This window comes from Sardina pilchardus, chromosome 7 (assembly GCF_963854185.1).
Source record: "Sardina pilchardus chromosome 7, fSarPil1.1, whole genome shotgun sequence".
Lineage (NCBI taxonomy): Eukaryota > Metazoa > Chordata > Actinopteri > Clupeiformes > Clupeidae > Sardina > Sardina pilchardus.
The window spans coordinates 5759146-5783296 of record NC_085000.1 but is presented as its reverse complement, the minus strand read 5'-3'; the positions used below and the strand labels follow the sequence as shown (position 1 = coordinate 5783296).

At 41.6% G+C, this 24151-nt stretch overlaps 1 protein-coding gene across 1 annotated transcript; it reads left to right on the top strand.

Annotated features, from left to right (window-relative positions):
* The first annotated feature begins 345 nt into the window (after positions 1–345).
* On the top strand, positions 346–23552 carry slc16a4 (solute carrier family 16 member 4). The gene is made up of 11 exons (XM_062540479.1): positions 346–548; positions 1085–1151; positions 4938–5094; positions 8394–8529; positions 8679–8811; positions 8901–9044; positions 9141–9302; positions 10323–10937; positions 14145–14356; positions 19074–19167; positions 20643–23552. The coding sequence occupies exons 3-11, from the start codon at positions 5072–5074 to the stop codon at positions 20846–20848; spliced, it is 1725 nt and encodes a 574-aa protein (XP_062396463.1). The 5' UTR covers positions 346–548; positions 1085–1151; positions 4938–5071; the 3' UTR covers positions 20849–23552.
* Positions 23553–24151: the final 599 nt, after the last annotated feature.

Below are 24151 nucleotides of genomic sequence, written 5' to 3'. Positions count from 1 at the left end.
ACCGTTACAGTTGGTTAGTAACTGTCCCCAATGAAGGGTTGATAATCAGGCACATGACATTCTTCTTCGGAATAGTCTACTCTCTGGCATGACTGGCAGTTGTAAACAGAATGTTTCCAGGAATGATCACTGTAATTTTGAGCAGACAACTTTATGGTGTAACTTTAATAGAATTAGCCCTCTCCAATGCTGCAAAACACAATCTGAACTAGTTATACAGTACCAATAGTTCTCATGTCTTGAAACGTTCATGCACACAACACGTGGGCTTACGTTTACATCACGTGTCTGTGAAATTTGACTGTCGCTGCTCCTTTTCGCGACTAGGCAAACTTTGTCTTGAACACTTAAATACCTGAGGACCGTCGACTTCTGTCCATTTGACTGAAAACGTCCACTCGAACCAGACTATCGGAAAGGGGTTTTCCTGCTCCCGTGCGTTCATCTGATTTTGATGCTGCGCTCAGCAGGCGCACCAGCCCCGATGAGACTGTAATAAACTGCAAAGTGGACTTCAGCTCTGATGGACAGGAACATTGCAAAATATGGTAAGGAGACTCTGTATCAATAGCACGCTTTTTGGTCAACATATTCATCCAACGTCAGGGTAGAAACTATGACCACTGTTCTTCCTGACTATTGCATTTTTCAATATAAGCATTTTAGTGAAATTAATCTTGTTACTTCGTTCTATACACAAATTCCCTATGGCCCTTTTTTTTGCTACATGTTGAAAAGATTTCTGTGTTGGTGTCAGAAACAAATTGTAGACCCATTCATTGGTATAGCCTACCAAATTAATTAAGTAGCATATATATATTTTCAAAAATGTTCTATGCTGCCTCTAAATGAAATAAAGCAAAAACTCACCATGTTAAAAATCCACTTGGCTCAAGTTTTTACTCTGGAGTTCAACATAGATATAGCCTACTTAAGTCCTGTTTTTGTCCAACTGATTTGAAACTAGCTGGGACTGAATGACACTGAAAATGAGGGTTTAGCCCCAGGCAATAAGTGCTCTAAATATTCACTTTGACCTAACAATGTTATGGTTAACAATTGCTAATCTATCTTCTCCGTACAGAGTCGCACGATAATCAGTATGATACCGGGGACCAAACACATGTGCAGCGATTGTACTTGTATAATTGGTAAGTGCAACTTCCACTTAGTTGTTAACTGTAGGCTGTTTGGTGCATTGCCGTTCCTTACACACAAGGTCTAATAGATTAAGCCATGCTTTGGACTTCAGCTTCTTTATTACATAATTGTAGTGCTACTGTGGCCTTATATGTGTGGTTGTATTATAAGAAATGTAATTACCAGATGTGTAAGCACCTGTTTAGAAAACATACAGGTGTCATATTTCAATTGTTTGCTTCCCTTTATCTGCAGTCAAGTTTTTTCTTCTGATAGCTCTTTGATTAGATCAAGATTGAGTTTCAAAGCACTTGGCATATGTTGGCTACTGGTCTAGATATAACTAAGTTGTCAAAGCATCATGATCACATTATTACAATCTTTAATAGCTGGATACATTACTTGTTCACCAGCACAAGCAAAATGCACTCCTGCAGATGTACATTACAGATGTCTAACATTTTGAGCATGAAAGCCTTCACTTAGTGGATCAGGGCAATTAAAGAATTGTTTTTTCCCTTTAACAAAGAGCATAAGCATCAGCCTTTTACTTTCGTGTGTACAATACCAGAACTGCTCAGAGAGAGAGACATTTTATCATAGCCTACGGAACTGACTTAAACTGGGTTTAGTTTCATTCACAGCAAGTATCACATCTCGGTGTCTGACTCATCCGGAAAGGGCTTGAGAAATTTCTTTCTTTTTGTAGTCAATACAGCACCCTCTCAATTTCAGCCAGAAATAGCCTGAGTAGACTGAAACAGACATACTGTATGATGCTGTGGCACTGAGCCAATAGACCACCTCTGCCCTGGGATGACTTGACAGACACAAGGAGGGAGAAACTCCATAGCCGCTGAAACTGTAGTCACACGACTCCGGCCCACCCCCTCTCCACTTTTTTTTTTGCCTTCGCTCCTCTCTGCTAGACTTCACCCTCCTGGGCCTGATGGCTGAATGGCTGTGAGCTCTAGTTAAGCAATTCTCTACAAGAGTTGACACACAGCTGGTCAGCTCAAACGCATCCTCTTATTACTCAAAGGCCTGAAGTGGAACTGGACACCAGTTATAACTGATGGTAATTGGCTTACCTTACCTACCTGCCATGATACTCGCAAAAGCTGCCATTTGGTGTCATGCGTAAAGTTGCCACAATGTTGCAACCTGGCCGCCTGATGCCAGTTGTTACCATGGATAGCTTTCCACAATATCACGCTATAATTACTTGCATCTGGTTGCCTGATTACGTCTACAGGCAGTTGATACCGTGGTTAATAACTTCGCCACATGCACATCCAAACTTTCACAAGATTTTTTTACAACATTGTTGTTCCATGTGTCTATTTGTTAGTGTGTATAGTCATTAGTGGGGCCTTTGGTTGTGCCCCATGTATTTATTCCCTTGTGTCTGAGTAAGCCCCCTGACATTTTCATTGATAGACCTAGATCAGTTCATATTCAAATCTTTGCAGAGACGAGGTGCTGTGGAAGAAGTGTTGTTTCCAGCCAAGGCTACTTGTGATTGCACATGAGGGGTCCAATTTTGGCGATCAGAAATGGATGGTCAGCAGCACAAAGTTTATAGACATTAAAACTGTGGCCATTCAACAATCACTAATTTAATGGTGTGGTTTTGTGATCAAATACTGGGGCCTGGGTGCAAAAGGGTTGTTCTTATGTTTCTTATTCAGTCGTGAGTGTGTTTTGGGCATTCTTTAAACCTATGAGAATGACATCTGTGAACTATGAAAAGGTGAACTATGCAAGTTTTTTTCTAGCTTAATTTGCCTTAACTAATCAGCTTCGGAGTCATTGGAATGGTTATTTGACTTATTTCGGGTTGAATTCTCCTGAAAATGTTGACAACCCCTGCTTCTACAGCAAGCGCTGCAACTTCAAACAGCGCATGGGTATTTTGATAGCCAGTGGCGCATTTGAAGTAATGTGCTTCTACGAGATGTGCGAGACCGTATGGAACAGGGATTCCACTAAACCTTCACTAAAACCTTTTTGTGACTAGCAGAGTATAGCCTACATGCATCTGCACTCACTTATCATTTGAACTCATAGGCAAAGTCAAACTAACTTTTTGATCTATTTGACTATTTGATCTCATAGTCAGCGACAAAACAGTTCTACAGTTACTTTCACAACTGACTAACAAGGTAGTGGCTTCTTACATCTCATGACAGTGCATCTTCAGCTGTGCTTTATTTGTGCCTTTCGCTATAGACCAGGTTTTTCTTGGTCAGTGGCGTAATGATTTTTAGAGGGTGTAATAGAGTGATTTTTGGATCATGTGCCAGACCACACTTTATGTCTTTGACTGCCAACCTAGCGCCCGGTGCCTGATAGGGCCTGATATGTCATGTCATGATTTATATCCAAATATGGGACAAAAATAAAATGTTAAAAGCACAAACAATATTGTCCAGAGTACGCTGTAGCAACTCTCTGCTAGACACTTCCCTCAGCTGCCTGATGGTTGCAGAAAGAATGGCTGTGAGCTCCAGCAATTCTCTACAAGAGTTGACACATCTGGTCAGGTTCAAACTCATCCTCTTATGACCTCAAAGGGCTGAAGTGGAACTGGACACCAGTTATAACTGACGTTCTATCGACATTGCCAAAGGGTCCTCTGCACATAACTCAAGGCCACAGGAATGGACCAGAAAGATGTAGCCATCACGTTCAGGCGATTCACAAGTGTATGTAGCCACAATATTATCCAAATACGTCGCAGGCAGCAACCTATGTTTTACGTGCTCACAAAGTCCTCTGCACGCAACTAGCTCACAGGAATGGACCAGAAGACATACAGTAGCCACCACATCCAGGTGATTCACAAAATGTACGTAGCCACTTCGTTATTCAACTAAATGCGTTACGTGCTCACAACGTTGCCACAACGTAACTATTCAGTTGTTCACTACTGAATTTCATCAATTTCATGGGTACTTAAAATTGGGAAATATTTCCAACCATAACATTGTAATGGGTGTATTTTGCATTAACTTTGAAATCATTGGTCCAGCCTTAACCAATCACTTTAATCAGGGATTACAAATGTTGTTATTTCTATTTTGTATATCTTCAGTTTCGAAACTAACCCCTGCTGAAAAAAAATACACCCCGAACAGACTTGGTTTGCGGGATGACCAGCTTCTTAACCAGCTTGTTTTACCACCCTATGATGGTTGACCAGCTACAGTAGACCAGCAAAAACTCTTCCGATACAGCTGGTCATGCTGGTGACCAGCCTGTCAAGCTTGACAGAAATGGTCAAGCTGGTTGGCTAGAATGACCAACATAAACTGGCATGGTCAGTAAAAACAGAAATGTAGACCAGCAACACCAACAAAAATGACCAGCTTGACAAGCAAAACCATCTGAATTACCATCGTAAACTGGTTAAACCAGCTGAGGGTATGTTTCCGGATGGTTTCGCTTGTCGTACCACCTCAGGCTGGTCACACCAGCACGACCAGCTTCCTCAGATGGTCACGCCAGCATGTCTAGCTGGTGGCCTAACCAGCTACACCAGCAAAGATCAGCAATAGCTGGAAGAAAACCAGCAAAAGCCTCCGAAACCAGCTACCTGCTGGTTTCTTGCTGTTTTTTTTCAGCGGGGACCTCATCCCCTCTCATTGCTGATTGGTCAAACTAGCCAGACTGGCCTGGAAGTCAGCCTTGACAGGTCTTACTGGTAGAACACTTGTTTTCCTTTACTGGAAGGCAGTGAGATTATCTGCCCACAATGAAAGTGTTGTTCCTGCCTTCCTGTCTGTCTGTTTCAGATATAGGTGTGACTTCAACGAGTCCATAGAGGCCGTCCACAAACTGCTGGTGCACAGGATGACACAGGGAGATTAAAAGATTCTTGCTGTGTCTAGTTTCTTCAAGGCTTCCCCCACCCCACATCGCATCAGCTATGCTACCAAAAGAACACAACAGGTAAAAATAAAAAACAGCCCTAAAAAAAACAGATCACCCACAAACTGCTGTCATAACATTTACATTGAAATGATTATTAGCTATTAATGTTGTAGCCCATATCACACCATCAGAGTGTATCCTCACCATGTCTGCAGCAAGGGTTACTCTCCATGTATTATAAATAGGACAGCCTCTTTCATCACCAGCACTGTTTGGGGCCACTTTAATTAACTTTGAATAACTTTTTGCTGTGGTGACCTACATATTCGACTACATAATACGGCATTATCGATAACAAAGAATGTTGATAGCCAAAGGCAAATACACTTGCAGTATATGAAAATGTCTTAAGAGAACTGACAGTTTATCATCCCAGATTGCCAGTACTGGATAGTCAGATTCACTGTGGTGTTTTTAATGGTACCACAGTGATACCACAGTGATACCACAAACACTATAGTCCCTGAAAGGGACTTGTCCCTCTTTTGTTATGTTATTGTGGTTCAGTCCCTAAGCATATCATTAAGACCAGCTGGATTAGTTGGAGTTCCCTTACTGTTTTGAATTAAGTTTGTCCCCTTAAGGACACTTCCACACAACTTCAAGGCTTATATCAGGGAACATGCCGTGAGACGCACTTACTGGCCTTACATAGTTTGGAATGAAGGGAATGCATAACCACCTTTCTGGTATGAGCACATAATTGTTTGCATAGTTTGGAGTCAAGCATCTGTTTGGTAGTCTATCTCAGATGTTTTGGGATTGTATCTTAGAGAGTTCTGACAAAGAGTTCAACCTAAAGGAGGACAGGACATAATTGAAAGCAAGGTATCATATAGACTCCTTAAGTGTGAACATCTATAATTGAAAAGAGTAACCTACACCTTGTGGAGTATGTTTGTCAAGACACCATCAGCCCAATTAGCTCAGCAGAGTTATTTGGTGGTGGTAGCGTGGTGGGGTGTCAGGCAGAGGCCCAAGATTGCAATAATTCCACTCTACAACTTAACCACCCTCTCCCCTTAACCCACACATGCATGCATGCACTCACACGCACGCAAGCACACACACACTGGAACAATCTGTGAAAAGCACGCTGAAAAAAAATGCTTTCTCTGCAGTACACTGGTCCGATTCATTCATGTTTAATCCGTTAAGCAGTTTCTGCCTAATTTGGGCGTGTCTCTTTCAGCTGAATTGGAAGACCTGCATTAGAGAACTAAGTGAAAGATACAGTTTATCTGTATAGTTCTGCATCTGCATAATTCATTTAACAAATATATTACTTCAATCCATAACCATAACATTCAGACGATATTTGAATGGTGTGGCTGGCTAGATTAGATATCAAGTCTGTTCTTTAGCTTAAAGATATAACGGCTTGAGACAGATTCTGTGGATAACACACAAGATTCACCTGGAATAAGTAGCCTAGTGCTGATTGATCTAAAACTAAATAACTTAGAGGACACCTGTTGTTTGCTAAAATTCAAAACATGTCAAACACAGGCATAGACCTAGTGTACAGTATATGTCAGACCCTAGTCAGTGGTTTTAACCACCTAGGATGTGGTCAGTGCTTGGTTGTCTCCATGCCGGGTGTTCATTTGAATGGACTCACTGGCCTTGATGGCTGTAGAGACTTCTGACTTAAAGGAACTCTCCAGTTGCAGAGTGAACCCTGTGGCTCAAGGTCACAGAGTACAGTCGCTAGGGGAAAAAAACGCAGCTAGGCAGCTAAAAAGCCAGGCAGCTCTGAGGACACCACTTTAACTGTGCCTTTGTGCTCCTGAACAGACTCAAAATGTCATTACAAGTGCTGTGCAATATGAACATGGTCCTTATGAGACACCACTATGCATGTTTGTCAGTTATTATGAAGAATCAGTGAAAATCCAGTATACAGGATATCACTTTCTATAAAGCCTGTACCAAAGTCTAACTCAGGCCGTTTCCCATTTCCACGGAGACGGAAACATTTAAACATTTATTTCCAAAAAACGATGATTGAGCATTGCAATGGTTTATATTAATGACTATGTAACAACATGGGAACGATCCATATGCCGGCTGCTAGCACACAGCACTAACACCATTTCATAATACAGAAATGAATTATGAAATGTACACATAAATCAATCTGTTTGGTCATGAAAACTGGTCATTAATGTGTCGTTATTATTCATATGTCTCTGTTTTTGTATTTCTTTTTGATTTATTTATGTATTTACACATTGTTTCATTTATTTACTTGTGCTTCCTTAATTGTACATAAATGAGGTAGCATAAGGTAACTGCATAAATGAATTACCAGATTGACTAACTGTATTCCTTGTATCTGTACTGTATGTACAGCAATTTATTAGTGCCCTATCCTTTGAATATTCAGTAGTCTTATTTACACTTGATGAAAGTACACATCACTAAAATGTGTGAGAAACACAGCTGATGTTTAACCATCATAAAATAATGTAAAACAACACTGTCCAAGGCTCAGACATGAAGCTAGCAGACACATACACAGGATTCTAAAATAACTCTTGGCTGGACTTAAGGCCGCAGTGCAGAAAGGTCACTTCCGAGGAAAACATAGTGTCCTCTAGATGCATAATCAATTTGAACTCCTCAATAATTCAGGATTTCTTCCCGCACAAGATGGTACATGGGACATACAGATTTACAAGGCTGTAATTGTACGACTTTATGGTGCAGTCATCCATCTACCTTTGCCTGTTTTCGATGAAAACAAATGTACATGCAACTATCAGACATTTTCAGGTGTGTATTGGTAACAAATTGTATGTGATTTCTTGCTTACACATGCTGGAGGAGCAGTACAGTCTTGTACACTGAATGTTGTTGCGGTAACACAGTGAACTGTTCTCCTATGTTGGTATTATCATCCAGAATGTGATTTTTTTTTTTATTCTGATCAAAAATTAACCATGTTCTCTGAAAAAAAATATCCAATTTGCTGACAGTGTTATGGTTCAATGCCTCTTGAGACCTGAATGATTAAAAATTTACAAATACTGCAGCTTGCCAACAGGTGCTGCACACTCTGATGGTCAAGTGATTCCGCAACAAATGTAATAAGTTCAAAGGATATAGTAAACTAGTCAGAAGTGATTAACCTTTAACAAATATGTGTCATGGTTGACAGCTTTGCATCTCTTTAGCCCAGTTGTGTCAGGTTAACCTTGTGGAAGAACGAGATACTATTAAGACTCACCTAAACTGTTTGAAGTGAAAGAATAAAATGTTCCATCTTGGCAATTGGTTATTTGTAGGTAACAGAACAATTGTTATGATTACAGTGATGGCAAGTCAGCCAAAATTTTCCAGTATGAAAAGAATGTGAACCATGAAGCCACCAGGAAGGAGAAAGAAGTTCAATATGTGGACCCACCAGATGGAGGATGGGGCTGGATGGTGGTTCTGCACTGTTTTCTGGTATTTTATTTTTCCTAAGATAAAATGTTAACATTTATTTCAACCTCACCGAATAATAAATGTTAATCTAAGTTCATATCGAATGCTGCTTGTTCCAGGCAACTAGACTGCTTGTTTCAGTACAAACCTTTTTCATTCGTTTTGCACAGGTGAATGTATTGGTCATGGGAACCCTGAAGAGCTTCGGCATCTTTTTCGTGGCATTCCAAGATGAGTTTGGAGGCTCTGCTGAAAGCATCAGTTGGATTGGATCAATCATGTCGAGCCTCAGGCTATCTGGCGGTAAGCCATCTTTCCTGTTCTCACACCTCACACATCACGTCTGGCTTCAGCCGGTTTCTGAACCAATATTGTTGGACCTGTCTGTTTAGGTCCCATCGCCTCTGTGGCGTGTGCCAAGCTGGGAAACCGCATCACCTCCATCATGGGAGCACTGTTTGTTACTGTTGGCTTCCTCATCAGCATATTTGCTACAAATGTTGTCTTCTTATATATCAGTATGGGATTGATTGTGGGTAAGTGCCCAACCTGAAACCTTATAGCATATAATAGTGCAACTCTGCATGTTTCACTGTCTTGTCTGTTAATACAAACATTCATGTTCCATGTAGGTATAGGTTTTGCTTTCCTGTACCAAGCCAGCTCTGTGGTTACGGCAACATATTTCCGGAAGAGACTGGCCACTGCATATTCCATTGGCCGCTCAGGAATGGGCTTGACTTTTGCTCTCGCTCCCTTCACACAGCTTCTTCTCGACCACTATGCCTGGCAAGGTGAATATTACGTCACTCAACATTCTACTATAACACAGTCCTCCTGGTCATTGTTTCTCAGAACTAACAGTGTCTAGATGTATGGGAGTCTACATGATTTGCATTCATCACAGAACCCAGACAACACAGAACCATCTTCAACTTGTGATATCCTGAAAATAACTTCCAATTTAATACAAAGTATCTATTTTTTCTCATGGATGTGAATTCAAATTTATCAACTCAATTATCTGGCATTAAATGGCCAATTACCTTGGTAAACAGTACAGTATTCAAGGCCCAAATATTTATTTTCCTGTCCAAACCATGATATTATCATAACCCTGTCGCAATATTTGAGATGACTTATGTTTGAAGGTCATTTTTAATGCCTCTCATCTAAGCCAAGTTTTTGGCTCGTCTGTCCACAAAACCATTAGTTTTCTGGCCCATAATGTTTAATAGGTTCCCCCCCAGTCTTGTGACTGATCCACAGGTATCAGGCACCAGCACCAAAAAAAGGTGATCCGTTATTGGAGTTGTAGGTACATCATTTCACTTATATTTTTGGACTGAAAAGTGTTGTATCAGATTCTCTTATCAAATGGTATAACTTGATAGAGATGAAATCATATCTGTGTAGATTATTTTTTGAATGTTCATTATAAGAAGGTTATAGATGATGCAGGGCAACCTCACAACCAGTTCCATGTGATTTGATTGGATGAAAATGTGCTTACTGATAACTGTACCTGTCCACTAGTATGATCTTCTTAGCATCTTTTATATTCAGCGTGTTAAGCGTGTTTGACGGGGCCCCAGCCGTGGCGCGGCTGGCTGGGGCACCTGCACCACCGCCGGGTTCGATTCCCGCCCTGTGGTCCTTTCCGGATCCCACCCCAGCTCTCTCTCCCACTCGCTTCCTGTCATTCTCTCTACTGTCCTGTCCAATTAAAGGCATATAAAGCCAAAAAAAAAAAGTCTTTAAAAGAAACGTGTTTGACGGTAGAGCTGACCTGGGGCCAATCTCTTCCTGCACAGGAGCTCTGCTGATCCTGGGGGGTCTCATGCTGAACCTGGTGGCTTCGGGGATGCTGCTGAGACCGATCAACGTCAGGCCCTCCTCCTCTCCGTCTCCCCCCACCTCCTCGTCTCCCTCCTCGCCTTCCATCCAAAAAGGCCAGCATGGTGTTCTCAATGGACAAGAGAAGGAGCCACTCAAGAACGGCGTAAATGGGTCTACACCGGTGGCCAATGGAATTGCCAAAGCAGACTCTTCTCCATCCACAACAGCGTCTAGCCCAGAGATAATAGGCAAGGGCCAGAATGGTCTGACAAGTGTGGAAGTCACACAGCTAGTCCATAATGGAGTGAATGGGCTTGAGAGCAATTGCACCATGACAGGGGATCCTCCTCTGGAACGCAACGGAGGTTCTTCTCTAGCAGATACTTCATTGCATGAGAAGGCCTCTGGTGAAAACCAAAAAAACAAAGCTCTGGACTTCTCTCTCCTGAAGAACCCATTCTTCTGCATTTACACCTGGTCTCTTGTCTTCAGCCAGTTAGCTTATTTCATCCCCTACTTCCACCTCTCCGCACGAGCTCGGAATCTTGGTATCGAGCCCATGGACGCCTCGTTCATCATCTCCTTGGCAGGTGAGTTTTTCCATTTCCGCTTTTCATTTTGTAAGCACATGTTGCAGACATTTAAACAAGCAAAATGAATGAATATGATTTTTTTTACAGGCACGTAGTTGCATTTATTCCTAGAGCATCACTTGAGCAACAAATCAACCGTTTAATATCCACTAACCAGATCTCATTTGGAGTATTTCGCTTATCTCAAGGATTATCAGATCATGAGGCAACTGTGGTAGTGTTTAATTTGAGGATTACAAGCCTGTGAAGCATGTGGTATTTTCAGAGTGTCAAATAAGGATTTTAAGCACATAAATACAGGAAACAGCGCATGGTGATTGTCCAAAAGTTGTACATGACAGAGTGAGTCAATAGGTTGAATTTCAGAGAAACATTTAGTTGTTGAGTTAGCAAAAATGCTACAGTCCTATAGTCTTAATCCAAACCTGCCAAAAGAATATTTCCCTACTGATGACTGTGGATATTAATATTATTGCATCAATTAGTGAGAGCAATTAAGGTTCATTATTTTCTGTTGTAGCTGAATTTACCATAGCATGCATTTCACTGAGCTTTTGAGGGTGATGCAAAAAGTCCTCAGTCAACTTTTGTGCATTAATTATTTGTGAGCTGCTCAGAATCTGCAGTCTTATGTAATGAACGTTCTTACATAAAAGCTGAACTTTAGCCCACTGGCCGAGGCAGTTGAGTTCAGAAGTATCCCATTGATGAAACCACATCATACGAAAACAAGAGAAGAAGAAAAAAAAAAAACTTCACAACATGCATGAGGTCCGTGCTGGCAGAGGAAATTAAACTGCTCCATTGATGGAGGGGTTAAATGTGATTGAGGTGAAATCTATTAAGCATGGCGCAATGATGAGTGTTGCACTACTCTGACAGACAGAATAAGGAGGCTGGACGTGTATCACTCCATACTTGTTGTCAGTCTGCTCATTAATTCTAGGAAATGTGTTAATCCATCCCATAAGAGCACTTGGATAAGGAAGTGAAGCTTGAGTACTAACCTTACTCTTTACACTGACAGTGACACATAATGCACAGCGCAGTTATGCAGACATCTTACTTTTACTCCTACCCCTACAGACAGGGATTACTCTCCCATGTCATATTGATATGTCCACTAAGTCCAACCAACCCTAACTCATTTCGAGCCCCCCTTGCCAACCCCCCAATTCAAAAGACTCTTTTCAGTGGAAACAGGGAGACTGGCCCCAGCGTCCCAGGCCTCTACAAATGTGTTCCCGTGACAGGCCAGTGTTGGCGAGCCAGGGAGTCGCTAAGCAACGGCTTACAGAGTAGAGTCGCTGCTGTGTGTGGTGACAGAGGGGCTTCCCAGTTTTGCCCCAAGTTTGAAGTGGCTAAGATTGTGCCGAGACTCACTGAGGCAGCAGAGCCCACACAAAGGGGTGTCCAGGCGGGCCAAACACGCTCGTATTTTAATGAGTGGGCAGGGAAATTGGACATGTACTTTATATTGGGAGAGCATTGTTGTGTGCTGACGCAGTGGACATTGCATGTCTTTCCAACCTTTTTCAATCTTTGCTCAGACGCGTCTGTCAAGATGCAATTAAAGGAAGCTTGATACTGGTCATTCTCTGTGTGACTGACAGGAGAGAGGTCCATGCTACAGAACGTCAAAGAGCTTAGCTTTCAAAAGCCCAACTAGCCCTCTGCAGAGAGACTGCCTTAGACACAGTATGGCGCGCTCAATGGGACCAGCTGCAAACGTTGACTAACCTGCTGAGACTAAAACACACAAACAAGCTCCCAGTGTCTCTGTGCTCAAGAGGGAGCACACCAGGAGATACCCTCTGGTTGTCTGCAGAGGATACATAAACAACAGACAGCTGTTTCGCTTCATTCTGCACCACCGCTAAGCATCCTGTGGCACAGAATTCCGAAGGGGTGTCACATTGGAGGATTCACTCGGTTCAATTTCTCTGCAGATTGCATTCAATTAGGAAATGAAAGGAGTGCACTGCACTTTTGGGGCAACTAACGTTCTCCAAACATCTCTGCAACAGCTGTTGGTTGTTAGCACTAGCTCGCACAGAAAGGTGATTGGAAACACATGGCTCTCGTGTCACTGCAGTGGGCTATAGCCATGTGGCAAGTCCACTGCAGACTCAAGGAGTTGAGGTTGAAAAATGCCTCATCACCAGCATTCTCCATAATGCGGCTGCAGCTGAAATGGGACCCATTGATCGGTCCACGTTTGGGAGCTGTTTATTTCATTGATCTGCTGGATAGTGCTGCCTGCAGCTTTTTCCTGAAGTGATCAATATCCAACTTCTTTCCATAGAGTTGGACTGCAGTGATATAGAATTACCATATCTTATGAGAGACTCCAGGCACCGAAAGACTTGCAAGGGCATGCTAAAATAATTCCTTCCTTCTGTAGTAGCCTCCTTACAGGTTTATGCCCGAGAGCAATTGTGACATTGTGACTATTATTTCAGCATTTATAAACTATTTCTTGGGAAAGAGAAACTGGGATGAAATCCAGTATACCTTGATATTGACTAGTGCAAGAATAATGTGCTACTATGTCTAGTAGCCTGTGTCTGAGTGTAATGGTGGACTATTCATCTTCACAGCCAGTCTCCAACATTTAACTGCACGCTTAAGGTGTGCTGAGCAGGTGAGGTTCCTCAGTGCCATTATATGTGATATGGAGTTGGAGTTGATATGTAAGGTGCTGAACATCATTTAATGCATAGTTTAAATTCAACCTGCCAATCAGCACAGCAGGCCCTTTTTGAACGAATCGAGAGAGTAACACCACTTTAAGTCCGATTAATCTTGGTGTCTATTGATACAAGTTGGGGACTTAGTAGTAGTATCTCTATACAAGCATGTACATGTATGCCTCTTTCTCTGCTGTATTTTAGTCCATTTTATTTCATGTCCATTTTTAGTAATTCATTAGTATTTTAGTATGTCATATAGTACTGATGAGAGAAAACATACCTGTAAATTCCCAACCCATTAGCCACGGCTTATACATTGATTTAGCAAGATATCTTCAACTATGAGGTTAATAAACGGGGGCAGTTTATATGGTATTAATATGGTATTGTTTCTTTCAACTTGCATAAAACACTCTCCTGCGGCTTATACACAATGCGGCTAATTCACTGTGATCAGAACTGCCAAAATATGGTGACTATTATAGCTTCTTCTCTCTCTCTTTCTCTCTAGGCATCACGGAGACTATGGCCCAGCTGGGATCCGGCTGGTTGGCAGACCGTAACTATCTCCATAAGTACCACTACCACAAGGCCTACCTGATTCTGTGTGGTGTGGTCAACCTGCTCTCGCCGTTGGCTACATCCTACATGCACCTTATGGTGTATGCGGTCTTCTTCGCCATCTTCTGTGGAGGCTACATGGCACTGTTGCTTCCTGTCCTGGTGAGTGCTGATGAATGAACTATGCCAATGCGGATTATACGTAGGACAATTTCTTGACAAAATGTTCTTTTGATTTTGGCATGTTCACAGTTTCTTTTCGCAAGACCTAAGTCACCTTTAGGCAACTGCTGTGGGCAATTGTCATGAACCGGTTTAGTTAATCCCAAGTGATGTTGCTCAAATAGTTGACACATGTATCATCAGCTAAAGAGTAAGGCCTAAGGAAACTCTAGGATGACTACTGGATGACATAGACCTAGAGTATATTCATAAGGAACTTGAATGTTCTATGATTCTAAATTGCTTCACTTTGCACCACAGTATTTGCATGATAGCCTGGCACGCCCTCCCAGTGACGCAACGCCTTCAGGCTTTTGCTGCTGGTCTGGTCAACTGCTCATTGAGAAGGATTTCTGAGTTCCCGAAATCTGCGGAACTGCCCCCTTTGGTCGAGAACCAATCAACTTTGAGCAGCTCCAACGGCTCTGGGTAGAGGCGTGTTCAAGGCAGAGGAAAGAGTGTTGTTATTGGTTTAAACTCGGCAAACCGCTTTCTGACATCTACCAGTAGCAAATCGAGGCACTTAAATGAGGCGGGTCAACCAGCGCTTGCAAGAAACCGTGTTAGTACAGGCTGTTGGTCAGACTAAAGTCTCGCAGAGCCTTTGAAAGTCGATGGTAATCAGGCTATTTGCATGATGTCTACGTTGAATAGTAGGGTATTGTTCATATATGAAATATAACAAAACTATCAGTTTTGATTCACTATATTAAAAATACACACCGTTCATTGCTGAGATTGAAGTGTTTCATCTTTTCAGCACTTCTTGTGTCCACCTTTATTTACAGAGCTGGCCTGAGGCATAAGCCAACTAAGCGCCTGCTTGGGCCCCCCAAGGCAAGGGGGTCATAGTGTTTGTACACAAAGCTAAGACAAGATAATTCTGATTTTGTGATCAATATTATACCTGCCTACAACTGCTGTGTAAGTTTGCAGTCGTGGAAGTAGGCCTAAGGGGATTTTTTCCCCTTTTGTCGAGATTAAAGAGAGGAGTTGCCAACTCTGTGCAGGTGTGAGAAGCCTACCCACATCAAAGAGGCTATTAGAATTTTTGAAATACCTGTAATTGCTAAAAACCCCAGCCAAAGAAGGAGCCACTCAAACAGCCAAGGCTAGATTTTACGTGAACTGTCAAGTCAGTTGCTTTCAGACCACTTATCAGCAAAACAGTGCCAAATGGAGCTACTTGGACAGAGAATGATGAGCTAAAATGCAGGTTGTGTGTGTTTCTCTCTACCACAGCCGCCAATGGACTGTGCATGATAAAATCTTTCTAGACGTTCTGTGGCTGTAGCTCTGCAGCTTAAATGTCATTCTGTTGCTGGAAATCGTGTAGTATAAAGGCGTCTGCCAAATTCATGTACATGTACTGTAGACATAAGCACATCGCGTACATTTGAACAACATATGGAAGCAGCTCTGGCATGCCAAAACATCAATGAGGATGAGTTTCATTCCACAATCATAATGGAGTTCAGTTGATATAGATAGATAGACAGATAGATAGATAGATATTTTATTGATCCCCAAGGGGTAATTCAAGGTCCCAGTAGGTTAAGACACCACACACAACATATACTACAATGCAAACAGGATGGTAAAATAACAAATACACGACTAAAAAGTATTAAGTATACTAAAATATGCTAAACACACTAAAACAAGGATCCACATGAATTTATAAGGATGTATAAGCATGAGGCACTTGCAGTGACAGGGCAGGGACTGATTCTGTGATTCAGTATGAGGTGTGTGTCATGGTGGTAGTGCAAATAAGTCCAAGAGTGCAACAGCACAGGGTTAAAGTCTAGCGACCAGCATTAAATGGACAATCAAGAGAAAAAAAATTAAGCGTAGTATTATAGTTGTAGCATAATTGTATGGACAACATAAGAGAAAGTAAACATACTGTAGTAATATAAGAGTTATAGCAGCAGTGCAAGGATAGGTTTGAAGTGAAAGGGTATCAGCCATTGGTCAGGTATGAGGTTAGACCACAGTCCAGACAGGGGGTTGGAGAGAGGAGTTGTGCATGTGGGCTAATGTAGCCAGTAAACAGTAAGTGTGAGCAGTAACACTTTGGGCCACTGCACAGGCAGTACACAACATTGTTGTAGGAGGTTATGGAAGTATGGAAGAGACAGTTATTATTTCATTTCACGCCACTGAAACAACTGTAGGACTAATGATTGATATGCCTGTACACTATAGTGTGACATTTGTTGTATCAATACTAGTCAAGCATAGGTGACTCATAAAGGCTTGGGCCAGCACTGTGTATTTACTATGGACAACTCTTTGCTTGACAGCCTGTTTGTCTGCCTTTTAAAGAAAAATACCCTAAAGGTGTTCTACTTTGGTCAAGGCAGGTAACATACCATGTCATAATTCTTACATTTTTCTTCTAGCCCCACTAGCAAGAAGCAGCTTGCTTTCCAGAAATGCCGGGCGCACTGCAAAAACTTCTCCTCTAACCAAGAAGTGTTATTAATCTTATCTCTGTGTGTGTGTGTGTGTGTGTGTGTGTGTGTGTGTGTGTGTGTGTGTGTGTGTGTGTGTGTGTGTGTGTGTGTGTGTGTGTGTGTGTGTGTGTGTGTATAGTTAGTATAGTGTTAAGTATGAAGAGATAAAGAATTTAACAGCAGCCTGTCTTATTTAAACACATTTGGCTGCCAGTGCATTAAGATAGTTTCTCTTGATAAGATGTTTTAAATTAATTCAGACTGCTATTGAATTCAGTCAAAATTATCTTATGAGGTATGCTTCTTTATACTAAAAACAATACCAACTAGATGTTTTATCTTAATATAAGATTGATAACTCTTGGTTGGATGAGCAGTTTTTGCAGTGTGTAGCTCCTTTCTGAACAAGCAGACAATTGTCCCTCAGTGCTCCATCTGTCCCAGAGTCAAGGAGTCAATCCGTTCAAATGCAAATCCAATCCCAAACAAAAAACAAATTCTCCCCAGAAAAAGAGGTAGCCTACAGCATGATGAGAGGCCACTCCATAGACAGTCAATAAGGAATGTGCAGTTTCGCCAGTTGCATTTACAAAAAAAAAGTTCCCTTACTTGCAGTAGCCTAAATCCAATGGCCTCAGAGTGTACTCCTCCAGTGTTCAAATAAATCCACAGCAGAACGAGACAGGATAAATCCTGCAATGAGCCTTCTAAACATGGCCACTCACCCACCGGCCCCACACAGGTGAAAGAGCAAGGAACTGTCATCTCTCCCCTTCCTTATTTAAATTAAGTACTCACCCTCCCCCAAAACTGGAGTTTAATGGAAGCAACTGACAGACTATTTACATTTATTACATTGTTAAGGCAACCCGTTTAGTAAAAAAAAAAAAAATGTTGATTTTTTTCTTATAGATCTTCACGTGATACTGCATGGGGTTAAACGCATATCTGTTGTATGCTGTAGATGACACTCATTGCTCTGCCACTCTCTAAACAGATAATAATTTATTTATTCCTTAATGTCACAGTGAGGTCACAGGTCATAAACATACCAGTTTCAGTTTTCCACCTGGTTTGCTTGTTTGAGGAAGCGACTCACGTCGTTTATTTGGAAGTTGAGCAGTCATTTTGAGTGAAGGTGTTGACCTCATTTTATGAAGTAGGATATTGCCCCCAGCATTGGGATCTGTCATCCACCTAAAGCTGGTTGATGAAAAGCAAGCTTTGGTAGTCAGAAGCATCAGATGTGGAATGCTCTTTCCGCATTCCAGTCGGAGGTGCACCCAATGAAAGACAGTGCTTTTTGATGTGTGTCAAATGATGGCAATGTTTGGAACATCATTACTTTTAATGGAGCAAAGCCCGAGATGTCTGGTGCGCGTCAATGCCAACATTTTGATAATTGTTCTCTCTTGAATGTCAAATCTAATGTCGTCGGCATTGGCCATTGGCCTTTATAGACAACAGGACCACTATTATGTCACTAACGGTCTGTTTGGGTGTTACAGTCAGTCAATACTGATTTGCAATGATTAGTCTTGTGCTAATATCCAGAGTGAAAATGGAAGAGTAGCACAGGAAGTTTTTAAAATGTGTATTTAAAGCAGCAGTATGCAGTTGGCAGTTTCTAAAGAATATGTAATGTAAGGCACCTTTTAAAAAAAACAAAAACGTATAAAGGATAGATGACACTTGTCATTTGGTATTCTGTGCTGGACCACTCTGCGAAAGATTCAAAAGAAGCTTTCACAACACTACATTGCCAACATTATCCCCAAAAAGACACCAGTTAGCATGCTATCATCTTTTATCAGTGACGGCTGTGCTGTTGTGAGCGTGTGGGATGCCGTGAGATTGTGGTATGCCGTGTGGGAAGTCCACTCCCTACTGTACATATGGTGTTGAGCAGTGTCTTTCAGGGGCCCATACAAGTGAAGTCATGCTTTGCACCAGTCTGCTCAGCTGTGTGGGTGCCAATCAATCAGCCTCGGGAAGCAGGCTCTGTACAGCTTAACTTCTAACCTCTCCATCCCCCCACGACCAAGAAGGGGGCATGCAAAAGAAAAACAAACTCCCACTACCTTGCATCACGTCATTCACCTTAAAGGGCACCCAATAACACCCATAATTCAAATGTCACTCAACCTCCTTTGACAGGCTTATAGTTTAACTCTGCGTCTGCTTTACCTTCACAGGTAGATCTGGTGGGATCTGAGAAAGTCAACAACTCCATGGGCTTCTCCATGTTTTTTGTGGGGCTTGGTTGCCTGACGGGCCCCCCTCTTGCAGGTATGTGTGTGCACAGGTATCAGCGTTCCCGCGTCGTTGGCCAGAGGCCACAACTCATATTTGATGGTGATGAAATGATGTCAGGTGAGAGGTGATAGTGGAGTGCACATACATGTTGGGTGGGGTTGGGAACCAGAGCATGCACTGGGGAGATAAAGTCTTCGAGGTGTAGGTCAGGGGAGGGGTTTGATGTCTTGTCTGTCTGGGTTGACATTTTCCTTGTTTGGAAGAGACTCTATCAATGTCCTTGAACATGATAACCTAAATACTGTAGATACCATCTCTCTGGCATTTCCCCATTAAATTACTTAAAGAGACCCTATGCTACACTTTCGTAGTCATAAAATCGCTTAAGAATCGTTGTTTTGCTTGACTGACCAGTTTTTATCAAAAACAGTAATAGTTCCTCCCGCCCCCAGTGTCCCTATCCGCTATTGCAGCCTTGCAGTTTGGCTAGGAGGCGATCGCTCCTTGTTTACATTTGGAAGTCTGAAACGTGTAAGGAACAAGAAGAACCACGCTTGCAATGTATAAATATATATATATATATATAGCCTATATATGTCTAAATATACACGCTAAAAGCTGTAGGGGAAGCTCTGCAGAGAAATATGCAAGCATAAAACGAGCGAAAACGAAAACCGAAACCGGAACTGGACATGAAATCGCCAATCCTGCATAGCTTCTCTTTAAGTACTGATTAATGAGTCTACCATCAGTTTCCTCAAAGGACAGTGTTATTTCAAGCTCACTCTGTATAGGTTGATCCTGCCTGAGTTTGGCCGGTAATATACAGGGTGAGCATTATGGATGGGAAACTGAAAAATATAGACACACTTTCTCCTGGTAGTTGTGACCTACTTGTTTTTACGGAGTGTTTTTTTGAATGTGTACTGAGGGGAAGGTTAACCCAGAACCTGAGAATGTCACGGTTCTTGGAAACACTATTCCACCCTCTCTCATTCGCTTGTGAAGGGGGGGCCCCTTTGGGTGGGGTTGTTGTTGAACCTGGTGTCACAGTTCCCAGATGGGCTAACGCAAACCAGCTTGTCAGACTTGCTGGAGAGGTCAAGATGTGATTAGGGAGTCACTCGGGAGGGAGAGGGGGGTCCAGAAATAGTGTGGTGTGCTGTTGGCTTGACCCTCTGGGGGCTTTGAGTTTACAGGACTTCATGATGACCCTGGTGTCTTGAGTTATGACTGATACAACCACCCAGCTGGTTAAAAATGTCAAAAGCCTGAACTTATGAAAGAGTGCTTTGTTTTTATGGAAGCAGTAATCTCTTAAAAGCTTTTTAAGCTTTCCAAAATTATTCCCAAAATGCCTATTTTCAGACCAGCCTGGTACATTTTCCACTGATCAATGTATCCATATACAATTCTGTTTTACAGATCAATTTTCAAAAGTTTGAGGAGAGCTATATGTTCTTCAAAAAGATATGTGTGAATGCCTGACTGAGAATCTCACCTTTCAGGTTTCCTATATGACTACACCCAGACTTACGACTGCTCTTTCTACCTGGCGGGAGTGTGTTACCTGCTCTCCTCTGTCTCCCTCTTCCTGGAGCCCCTGGCACGGAGGTGGCAGGCGAGGAGTAAAGGCAAAGACCTGGGGAGGGAACCTGGAGGAAAAGTCAATGGCTGCTTCTGCCCAGAGCCTCTCAGGAACGGAGTTGTCTAGCAGACGGACGGTGGTGCAAGAACGACTCTGTGTACCTTCCCTTTCCTCGAACTTCCACATGTGTATGGTCCCAAGGTGGAGACAGTATCAGTATGTCTTCAGACACGTTCCTTGGAAGAGGAAAAGAGCTAAACGCATTCTGACCAACACATGTCCAGTGCTTGAAGATGAAAAGGAGACTCCCTGTAGTTCACAGAGGCAAAGGCTTAATCCTGTTTTGTAACTTTTTATATATGCCAAATAGACATTTATATCATGACATATTGTTACTTCCTCCCTTTGTTTCCACTGGCATCATCTCCTTTTGAAACTTGATGAATAGACTTGCATTGGTCACTCTTGATTGTATTCTCGATTTTGCATTGCATAGCTATTAACGGAAAGGCATATCAGATGCATTGTGTAATACACTCAATAGGTTATTGATCTTGATATCTGTTATTTGTCCTGTGTAACTATAGTCACAAACACGCACTTTCTTGCCAAAAGTAGGTCAGATTCTATGCAACAGCCAATTATGTTCTGGTGTAGTAGGAAGATTGTTTTTGTTTGGACAGACTGTTGCATAGACATTAAAACTCAAAAGAGTTTATCACTGCAAAGAAACATGTACTTTCTCCTATTGCACATCCCAGATGGTTTTGTGAAGCATGAAGCTGTTCAACTGCATTAGTGGTTAGTTGGAAGAGTGTTGGGGGAAGCTGAAAACAACTTGGTGAAAAATTGGAGGCAAACTGCCATTTGGACTCTTCATTTTTGCCAATTCCTTCCCACACTGATCTACCTCTCTAGTTATCCCATGTAAGCTCTGTCCTGTATAATTAATGGCCACAGGCTTAGTCATTTTGAATAGAGATTATATGGGAAGTGCTGGAGTTTGTATATTTTGTATTGAAATGCTAGTTTCACTTTGTTTGTCCCACCACCTGCCTTTATATGCATAACTTTACTAACTATTATATAATGTAAGCCAAAGATGCAGAGATATTCTATGCATTCACACCCATCACAATATGAAATGCAGTACCATTGACTGTACTTGGTAGCACCTAGAGATGTTTGTTCATATGTGTTCTGTTGTGATTTTGAAATGTGCGTGAACACAATGTGTTCTGTTGTGTGCTGCCCCCTAGTGGCAATGGGAAGTTTTGGCAAAAAGAATGTCATTTCAATTAGTCTAAATCCTCACTGCACCTCTGTTCAGCTTACTGAAATCCACTCAAAGCTCATACGCACTGGACTCACAAATTTAACTCTAACCTTATGTAACCCATATCCCATTGTCTTCTCTATGAAAAAAATCTGAATGTTATTAGGTACTTGGCAAACACTGAATCTCTGAAATGGCTTTGTGACTTCTGGGTTTATATCCAGTCACTTACAGTAAGGCGTACCCTGTTTATCTTCTTAAATTGGTCACACCACTATGTGATACTTCAATGGAAAACGTAATTTCCATGTTAATCTCCTCAACTTTTTTGAGCAGTTTGGTACCCCATGGTGGTCTTGCATATTGAGACATAAACACATTGACAGGCTGAGCTGCATGGGCACAGAAGTCTAAATGTAAATAGAATGTATGATTACAAACATGTTGAGCAGATTTTGTTGTGAACTGAGCAGAATTACTGGTTCTTGTCTTAATCCATCAGCATTTTGTATGCGTCTGTGGGATCGTGGTCGTTGGGAAACTGATTACAAGGTGTTAACAACTGATTTTAATAGTGGTCACAACTTTCATCTCATCCGCAATAAAGACTTTAGTGACCACTAATCAAGCAATTATTGGCCCATTGTTTGTGTGTCTAACCGCTAAAACCACACTCTCTTGGATAACAGCTAAAGCCAGATTTTGTCATAATTTTCTACTCTGGTGAAATCACTTAGTACAACTAATACCCAGACCATTGCACATATGGATCCAGTCGCATATGGATAGGGATCATTGTTTTCAAATATATTTTATCTGTAAGATCTGAAAGGTTTATGGACACATTAAGCAAATATACAAGAAGAAGAAGACAAGGACAAATGTTCGTTCTTAAGATGCGATAAGATACGACCACTGGTTATTAAGATGTGGTTATAGCGTATTGGTTAAGGAGTTGGGCCAGACAAAGTTGTGGGTTCAATTCCGTTGTGCCCTTGAGCAAGTTGGTCTGGATAGACTGGCCCCTTGTAATTATTGACATGTGTCAGGCAATTATTAAAAAAAAAAAAAAAAAAACGTACAAACGCAACCACCTGTTGGTGGTCCTGTGCATTTTCTTCACAATGTGTGGTAGGCTTTGCATGCAATCCTATTTGACTGGTGAATTGAATGGTAGACCATTCATTCACATTCACATCATTTATCTTCATATAATAATCTAAAGATCTGTACAGGGGAGCAGGAGCAGATGGATGGTTAATCCAAAACAGAAATGGAAGGAAATGTACACAATATCAAGGACCCAAATTCGCTAGTTGGTTCCATTACTTCAATGACCCTTATTGTTCTGGTAAGCGTTTTAATATGATGTGTTTAAATGAGACACTGTTAAAGATGAGAGTCTGGGTAGGAGTTAGGCCTAGGCAGACTGATTTCTACCAGAGCTTATGGATGTCATGTGCCTGGCTTAAAAAGAGCTAAGCTACAACTAAGAACCTTGGATCAAATGTTTTCTGGCTAAGGACTTTAATATATTGCTTCAATAAAGGCTTGTTTTATGGAGGGAAAGTGCATTGTTCTTTAAATTTGACAAAGGAAGCATGAAAAATGAAAGCAATAGAAGTTATCACATGCTTGGTCCTAAGGATCAGTAAGGAAACACGACAAAGAGCCTTAAGTTCTTAAACGGCATCCCACAGAATGCCTTAAAACAAAGCAAAGAATATAATCTTACAGTCATAGTGCACTGTCAGTTAGCTAACTGACAGTCTCCATTCTTTGAGGCCAGGGACTTCATACATGGGAGGTATCTTTCCTTGTAATCTTAAGATTAAGCATATGCGTACTACCAATTACTGTATTTCTTCTTAGCAGGGAGTGCTCCATGCTCCAGTAGAAGTACTACTTCCTTAACAAAAGACTCTAATAAAAGTGTAGTGATTCCACTTCTTAGTCAAAAAAGTAACAATGTACAGGTTCTGAAATGTAAATGTATAGCATAGAAGTGAAATATATCCTAGCCTTTTTGAAGGACTATTTTACTGCTTGTTTAAAAGAAGCGGACTGTAAGATACAATGGTATATTCCAATTTAACAAATATAACTCCTTTTAGCTGTTGAGCACAAACATCACTTTGTGATGAAAGTATCAA

Bases quoted from the DNA above. Each gene is read 5' to 3' on its own strand.
- slc16a4 (XM_062540479.1), top strand. From the start codon at position 5,072: ATGCTACCAAAAGAACACAACAG. The intron at 5,095-8,393 runs GTAAAAATAAAA...TTATGATTACAG, and splicing joins CTACCAAAAGAACACAACAG to TGATGGCAAGTCAGCCAAAA. The intron at 8,530-8,678 runs GTATTTTATTTT...CGTTTTGCACAG, and splicing joins TGGTTCTGCACTGTTTTCTG to GTGAATGTATTGGTCATGGG.